Below are 8,547 nucleotides of genomic sequence, written 5' to 3'. Positions count from 1 at the left end.
AGATCAGACAGGTAACTGAGTCAGAACGCCACGCGCTTATACGGAAATAAAAACAGACTCCCGTCCTTGTATGGTATAATAGAATCCAGATTGGTGCAGCTTTGTAGGGTAATAGAATCAGGCATAAATGCCTTCGTAAGGTAATAAAGAACAAAGGAGCCTAATATGGCAGTACGGTAGCGTAGCCTGATATGAGCCACAGGTGCAGGAGTGTGAATTCTGCCTGCCAGTCAGAGTCCTGCTGGGGTGGGATGTATGGATCCCTCACCTACAGAGACAGCAATTACCAGCCCAGCTGGAAGTGGGGAGAAACACTGACTGTGTGTGTGCTGCTGTGATACCTGAGGGTGTGTGTAACGCACTCATACCTGAGGGTGTGTGTAATGCACTCATACCTGAGGGTGTGTGTAATGCACTCATACCTGAGGGTGTGTGTAACGCACTGATATCTGAGGGTGTGTGTAACGCACTCATACCTGAGGGTGTGTGTAACGCACTGATATCTGAGGGTGTGTGTAACGCACTCATACCTGAGGGTGTGTGTAATGCACTCATACCTGAGGGTATATGTACAGCACTGATATCTGAGGGTGTGTGTAACGCACTCATACCTGAGGGTGTGTGTAACACACTGATATCCGAGGGTGTGTGTAACGCACTCATACCTGAGGGTGTGTGTAACGCACTGATATCTGAGGGTGTGTGTAACGCACTCATACCTGAGGGTGTGTGTAATGCACTCATACCTGAGGGTATGTGTACAGCACTGATATCTGAGGGTGTGTGTATCGCACTGATACCTGAGGGTGTGTATAATGCACTCATACCTGAGGGTATGTGTAATGCACTCATACCTGAGGGTATGTGTATCGCACTGATATCTGAGGGTGTGTGTAACGCACTCATACCTGAGGGTGTGTATAATGCACTCATACCTGAGGGTATGTGTATCGCACTGATATCTGAGAGTGTGTGAATCGCACTGATATCTGAGGGTGTGTGTATCGCACTGATATCTGAGGGTGTGTGTACAGCACTGATATCTGAGGGTGTGTGTAACACACTGAATATTAACTCTTTCATTTAGCTGGGAGCCAAATCCCCTTTGTAGCATTTGATTTTAATATTAGGGAGTTCAATAAAGAGTGTGTGTGTGTGTGTGTGTGTGTGTGTGTGTGTGTGTGTGTGTGTGTGTGAGTGTGTGTGTGTGTGTGAGTGACTTTTATTGATAATTAGATTCTGATGACTACTGGGAGTTGCATGTGTAATTATGGTATGATTAAACAATGCCTTCTGATGCACACACAGACTAATGATTCAGGCCAACCTGGGGCTGGCAAAATGAAAACTACACACACACAAACACAAACAGGCACACAAACACACACATACAAACACAAACACAAACACACACACACACACACACACACACACACACACACACAAACACAAACTTATCTTCTCTCTTGTGTGTGGTCTTTGTATTCAGGGCACATTCATGTATACACAGTAAAGACATCCTGCATACTGATGATGTCACTGATGATGTCACAACTGGTACTCTATACAGTGGTGAAGATGTTCTACATACTGATGATGTCACAACTGATCATAGACTGATGATGTAGACTGATGGTAGTCTGATGTAGACTGCAGTAGACCTATGTAGACTGATGACAGACTGATATAGACTGATGTAGACTGATGATAGACTGATGGCAGGTGAACCTGAGGTGATCTCACTCACCTGAGGTGCTCTTCACTTGGGATGGCTGAGTTTCCACTCAGTGATGAATCTTGGGACTGTTCACCCAAGCAGTAATTTTGGCCCTGAAAATGATTTAATTGTCCAAATGTACAAATGTGGTGAGAGTGAAAGCAAAGCTTGTTCAGCTCCTCATACTGGCACCTGTGTGCGTCTCCGCTCTGACGTAGACATGTCCTACACCTCCACCTCAAAGATGACACTCAAAGTCTGCACTGAACCTCAGTCCAAATATCCATCGTCCTCACACTTCGTCTCATTGGAGGTCATTGGAGGTCATGTTAATCAGAACAGGCCTGTGAACAGCACTAAACTGTCTGTCCTGTTCCTGTCCTGTTTCTGTGTATGTTCTGTGTGGTTTCTGTGCTGTTTCTCTGTGTGGTTTCTGTGCTGTTTCTCTGTGTGGTTTCTGTGCTGTTTCTCTGTGTGGTTTCTGTCCTGTTTCTCTGCATTTCCTGTGCAGTCTCTGTGCAGTTTCTCTGTGTGTACTGTGTTTTCTGTGCAGCCTCCATGAGTTTTCTCTGTGGTTTCTCTGCATTTTTTGTGTGCAACCTCTGTGCGTTTTCTCTGTGGTTTCTCTGTTGTTTCTGTGTGGGTGCTATAAGACAGACCTGGTGTTCAGAAGGCTGAGATCTCGGGCAGACAGAGAGGGAGGTTTTGTGGGAGTGCATCTGTTCAGGGAACAGGTTGAAAGCATGCACACAGCGCAGGGAGCTCGGGCATGCTGGTTGGCTGAAGGCAGCAGTGCCGTTGTGCACAAGCATCTTTGCCACCTTCCTGTCCAGAGACAGCGAGGGTCAGGGACCCATATGTTCAGCTAATCAGCCATCTTCCCATAAGCCCCAGCTGTACACCCTGGGCGGGCCCCTCTCTGTGCGGGCTTTTCTTCACGTGGTCATGTCCAGTTTCAGACGCCGCATGCGCTCCTCTGTGGGGTGGAACTGCTGGGTGCTGAGTATGGCAACAAAGTATCTGGACTGAGAAGGAGGGAGCCCATATCCACACCCTCCACACGCATGTCCTCACGCATGCAGCATAGATGGAATAGCCCCCCCCCTCTCTCCCTCTCCATCTTTCTCTCTGTGGGGGGAGAACAGTGTGTGGGGGGGGGTGTTCCTATAGGAGACTAGAGGGCGTGGTGTTTAACTGTGCGTGTGTGTGTGTGTGTGTGTGCGTGTGTGTGTGTGTGTGTGTGTGTGCGCGTGTGTGTGTGTGTGTGTGTGTGTGTGTGTGAGTGTTCCTGTAGGAGACTAGAGGGCGTGGTGTTTAACTGTGCGTGTGTGTGTGTGTGTGTGTGTGTGTGTTGTGTTCCTGTAGGAGACTAGAGGGCGTGGTGTTTAACCGTGTGTGTGCGTGCGTGCGTGTGTGTGTGTGTGTGTGTGGGGGGGGGGGGGGGGGGGGTGTTCCTGTAGGAGACTAGAGGACGTGGTGTTTAACTGTGTGTGTGTGTGTGTTGTGTTCCTGTAGGAGACTAGAGGGCGTGGTGTTTAACTGCAGCTGTGAGGTCCGTTGGCTCCAGCTCTGGCAGCAGAGGGGGGAGGCCGGTCTGCACAACCAGCAGCTGTTCTGCAATAACGGCATCTCCAAGACCCCCCTGCAGCTGATGAACATCTCCCAGTGTGGTACGTGTTCCTCTCAGACTCCCGCTCACCTCACTCACTGAAGGAACTACGTGATAGTTACACATGCAAAGTAATAAACACTGAGACCTCAGTGTGCTTTGATGAGTAATGATATTTTTATTAAAAAATGTTTCAGATTTGACTGGAAAACTCAAACTCTGAGATGAAAACAGAATTCCCAAATTTCCTCAGCCTCAGTTATATGAGACAACCCTTTCCCAAGTTTCCTAAGTTTGTGAAGAGCTATTCATTTTGATGCCTGATCCCTTTCCATAGACCCCCCGGAGATCAGTGTGACCCACGGTAACCTGACTGTCACGGAGGGGGACCGCATCACCATCACCTGTAATGGCTCAGGTGTACCTGTACCTGATGTGGACTGGAACGTCAATTCTCTCCACTCCATCAACACACACCAGGTAAAGCTGGACTCATGTTATAATACCACTGTAGCCAAATCATACTGTTACATGTATCGTATCATAATAAAAGGGCTTTATGATGTCATATCTTGTGTTCTAGGCTGTCCAGTACCCTCCAAATGTTCACTCGATCAACCTCACTCTCTTCAACGTCAGTCGAGATGACAACTTCTTCCTGTTGACATGTATTGCTGAGAATGTTGTGGGGATGACCAATGTGTCTGTGCAACTCTCCGTTCAGTGTAAGACATCTCTCCTCAGTCTCATCTCTCCTCAGTCTCACGTCTTCTCTATCTTCTCTGTCTCATCTTAATCTCACCTCTCCTCAGTTTCACTTCTCCTCTATCTCCTCAGTCTCATCTTAGTCTCACCTCTCCTCAGTCTCATCTGTCCTCAGTCTCACGTCTCCTCTATCTCCTCTGTCTCATCTTAATCTCACCTCTCCTCAGTTTCACTTCTCCTCTATCTCCTCAGTCTCATCTTAGTCTCACCTCTCCTCAGTCTCATCTGTTCTCTATCTCCTCTGTCTCATGTTAGTTTCACCTCTCCTCAGTCTCATCTCTCCTCAGTCTCATGTCTCCTCTATCTCCTCTGTCTCATCTTAATCTCACCTCTCCTCAGTCTCATCTGTCCTCAGTCTCACGTCTCCTCTATCTCCTCTGTCTCATCTTAATCTCACCTCTCCTCAGTCTCATCTCTCCTGTTTCACTTCTCCTCTATCTTCTGTCTCATCTTAGTCTCACCTCTCCTCAGTCTCATCTGTCCTCTGTCTCACTTCTCCTTTATCTCCTCAGTCTCATCTGTCCTCTGCAGCTTCTCTCTATCCATGAGAGCATCTTTGTGGTTACACTGATACTGGAGTTCAGCTGAAGTGATGATTCGTCGGTCTCTGATGAATTTTTTATATTTTTATATTTAACAGAACAGGAAATGAACAAAAATGAACAAAGTCGAAGGGAACACAAAGTAGAATCTGATGGTTAAAAAGTCATTTAACTACAAGGTTAGTCTGATGTGGGGTAGGTGAGTGTAGGAGGTGTGGGGTATGTGGGGTTGGGAAGCATGGGGTAGGTGCGAGAAGGAGGCATGGGGTAGGTGGGGGTAGGAGGCGTAGGGTAGGTGGTGGTGGGAGGTGTGGGGTAGGTCGGTGTGGGTGATGTGGGATATTAGTTGGGGTAGGTGATGGGTATTAGTGTATTAGGGCTGTCTGCCCTCAGGAGAATTCCATGCTGGAAAACCCAAACCTAGCTCTGTGTATTAGAAAGGGATAATATAAGCGCTTTAATTCTGGAGACTGTTTCTACCAGGGCATGGAGAAGGGGTCGTGCCCTCTATGGGGTCATGGTCTGATACAGGCAGAAGCCTGTTCATTGTGTCAGTGTGTGCGCGTGCGCATGTGTGTGTGTGTGTGTGTGTGTGTGTGTGAAAGTGTGTGTGTGTGCCCTGTTGATGCTCAACCTTCTGGTAACTAAAACAAGTTCCTGATTTTGTTTCCAGTATGGTCATTGTTATCCAATCACTTCATGAACTGCTGTTACCAGGCTGCTCCTGGAAAAAGGGCATCTTGACCTGTTCTCAGCATCTGAAGACTGAGTTAAACATTTTCTCTTCCTAGGCAGTATCACTAACAAAAGTACCTTCTGTTCAGCGTCAACACCTTAAAGATCTCCCAGCCTCATCAGTGCACAGAAAACACATTACAGTTCCTTCAAGTTCTTCATGGTCTTAGAATGAATCCAGATGCATTTATCCTGTTGGTTGTTTTAAATATTAATGTCATTTGTGACCTCAGATTTTGATACTGCCCCTAGTTACTGGCCCCAAGTTACTGCCCCCAGCTACTAGCGCAGAAAAGCCTCTGAGCTCCGTGTTTGGTTGTCTAGAGGACATCAAATCCAGTCTGTCACCATTTCTGCAGCAGAACAAGACTACAATGGAGTTCTGTGGTATTGTGAAGGGCATACTGAGGAGCGTCACACAGCCATGTTTGGAGACCTGGTGAGCGACGGATAAATCCTGTGTCAAAACCCGAGGGTTATTTATAGCAGTGACCCTAATTTTAAGAACCATGTAAGTAGTTCTGTCCCCTGAGAAATACAACCAAGGTCTGTGACATTCTGTCAACAGCTGAAAATGAAAACCGTACAGGTTCCTCGGTGCCCATGAGCTTGGGCCACGTAATGCTGCCCTCTGCTCTACCACAGACAGGCAGCTCTGGCTTATAGAGAGCACATAGCTGTGGAGAGAAGTTCACACACACGAGAACGAGGATGCAGACGTCTTCTCCCACAGCCTCACCCGAGGGTTAAATTTGATTTTCAGATATGATTAATGGCCTCCAGACACCGTCATGTTCTCACCTCACCCACCCGGAGAGACAGACAGGTGCAGTAATAAAGCCCAGAGCAGAGAGACAGACAGGTGCAGTAATAAAGCCCAGAGCAGAGAGACAGACAGGTGCAGTAATAAAGCCCAGAGCAGAGAGACAGCAGGTCCAGTAATAAAGCCCAGAGCAGAGAGACAGACAGGTGCAGTAATAAAGCCCAGAGCAGAGAGACAGACAGGTGCAGTAATAAAGCCCAGAGCAGAGAGACAGCAGGTCCAGTAATAAAGCCCAGAGCAGAGAGACAGACAGGTGCAGTAATAAAGCCCAGAGCAGAGAGACAGCAGGTCCAGTAATAAAGCCCAGAGCAGAGAGACAGCAGGTCCAGTAATAAAGCCCAGGGCAGAGAGACAGCAGGTCCAGTAATAAAGCCCACAGCAGAGAGACAGCAGGTCCAGTAATAAAGCCCAGAGCAGAGAGACAGCAGGTCCAGTAATAAAGCCCAGGGCAGAGAGACAGCAGGTCCAGTAATAAAGCCCAGGGCAGAGAGACAGCAGGTCCAGTAATAAAGCCCAGAGCAGAGAGACAGCAGGTCCAGTAATAAAGCCCAGGGCAGAGAGACAGCAGGTCCAGTGCCTTCAGAGTGCTTGTTGGGGCATTTGTATACAGCACATCACTGGAATCGAGAACAGACAGGAAGATTCTCTCCACACTCATCTTTGTGTGGTCCACTGGGAAACAAGATTTCTTTCTGTAAAAAAAAGCCAAACTTCTGCCTAAATGTATTAGCGATGTGAGATTTAAAAACAACTTTCTCAGGTTGTTTTTAACACAGAGTGCAGAGAAGGTGTTTAGGGTGAAACTTCAGCCAGGTACCAGTGTACTTATATTCAGCAACACGTTCAATATTGGATCCCTGTAAGGTAAAAGAAAACATTTAAAATCTGATATTCAACATGAGCAGGTCTGTAAAACAGAGTAGCTACAGTTATTTGTATTTGTATACTATATTTGTATGCAATATAGTATTTGTGCAGTGGTGTCTCGGAGGTGAAGGTACTGGACTAGTAATCAGAAGGTTGCTGGTTCCAGTCCCACCACTGCCAGGTTTCCACTGTTGGGCCCCTGAGCAAAACCCTTAACCCTCAATTACTTGATGTGTTCAGTCAGAATTGTAAGTCAATTTAGATAAAAGCGTCAGGTAAATGTGAATATTTTGGCTTTGTTAAGTGGCACTTGCAAGTTATCGGATCTCCTTCAGTGACTGCCTCTGCAGAATTTGCTGTAATGTATAAAATCCTCAGCATACAGATGTATTTTACATTTTGTCACAATGGAAACAATATCATTCACATAAAGTGAAAATAAAAGTGAGCCTAAACTTGAACCCTGTGGGGCCCCTTTGGTTATTAGTAGAGACCCAGAATCACAGCTCCCCAAGACGCAAGCTGTTGACTGCCAGAAACGCAGCCAGAAGGCCTTTAACAGCGTTATAGTCAAAGCCAATGTTCTGGAGTCTTTTTAGCAACCGTGGGTGATCAACTGTATCGAAAGCTTTTGATAAGTCGATAAAAAGGGCAGCATATTACATCCTTCTGTCAGGATTAATGAGATCATTTAAACGCAGGGTAGCAGCTGTAACTGGCTTTTCGCTGAAGCCAGACTGCTGCGTACCCTAGAGTGAGTTTACTCAGAGAAATTACCTTACTTTATCATTTACTAGTAGCTCTACAATCTTTACCAGACATGACAGCATTGAGATTGGCATGTCACTTTTTAAATCAGATATATCTCCACCTTGCAACGGGGTTACAGTGACTGGGGATTATGCCTGATAAAATCTGGAGATTAAAAACATGCGCTGGATGCTCTGAATTGATCGGATGGGGCGAGTCATAGAAAATAGGAATGCAGTTTATCATCATCCATTACTCTAAAAGCAACAGGTAGTGGCACAGTGTTTGTTGGAAGTTAAGCACATCTCTTATTGGTCAGTTATCAGACATTCATCATCTTAAGCACATCTCTTATTGGTCAGTTATCAGACATTCATCATCTTAAGCACATCTCTTATTGGTCAGTTATCAATCATCAAGTTAAGCACATCTCTTATTGGTCCATTATCAGACATTCATCATCTTAAGCACATCTCTTATTGGTCAGTTATCAGACAATCATCAAGTTAAGCACATCTCTTATTGGTCAGTTATCAGACATTCATCATCTTAAGCACATCTCTTATTGGTCAGTTATCAGACAATCATCAAGTTAAGCACATCTCTTATTGGTCAGTTATCAGACATTCATCATCTTAAGCACATCTCTTATTGGTCAGTTATCAGACAATCATCAAGTTAAGCACAGAAGGTAAGAGCTTGGTTTTCACAGTTTCAAGTCTGCCTTCCAAAATTTGAA

The 8,547-nt window shown here is 46.0% G+C and overlaps 1 protein-coding gene across 5 annotated transcripts in view; it reads left to right on the top strand.

Annotated features, from left to right (window-relative positions):
- ntrk3a (neurotrophic tyrosine kinase, receptor, type 3a) overlaps nt 1–8,547 on the top strand; it is a 182,124-nt gene that overhangs the window by 79,743 nt on the left and 93,834 nt on the right. For all 5 annotated transcript variants that reach the window (XM_081699173.1, XM_081699171.1, XM_081699172.1 and 2 more), the window contains exons 5-7: nt 3,233–3,387; nt 3,664–3,806; nt 3,910–4,051. In XM_081699173.1, the coding sequence (XP_081555299.1) occupies nt 3,233–3,387; nt 3,664–3,806; nt 3,910–4,051 (440 nt within the window). The remainder of the gene's footprint in view (nt 1–3,232; nt 3,388–3,663; nt 3,807–3,909; nt 4,052–8,547) is intronic.

The sequence above is a fragment of the Electrophorus electricus genome, chromosome 16 (assembly GCF_041902795.1).
Source record: "Electrophorus electricus isolate QZ-2024a chromosome 16, ASM4190279v1, whole genome shotgun sequence".
NCBI lineage: Eukaryota > Metazoa > Chordata > Actinopteri > Gymnotiformes > Gymnotidae > Electrophorus > Electrophorus electricus.
The sequence above is the reverse complement of the archived record's forward strand: the minus strand, read 5'-3'. Positions and strand labels throughout refer to the sequence as shown.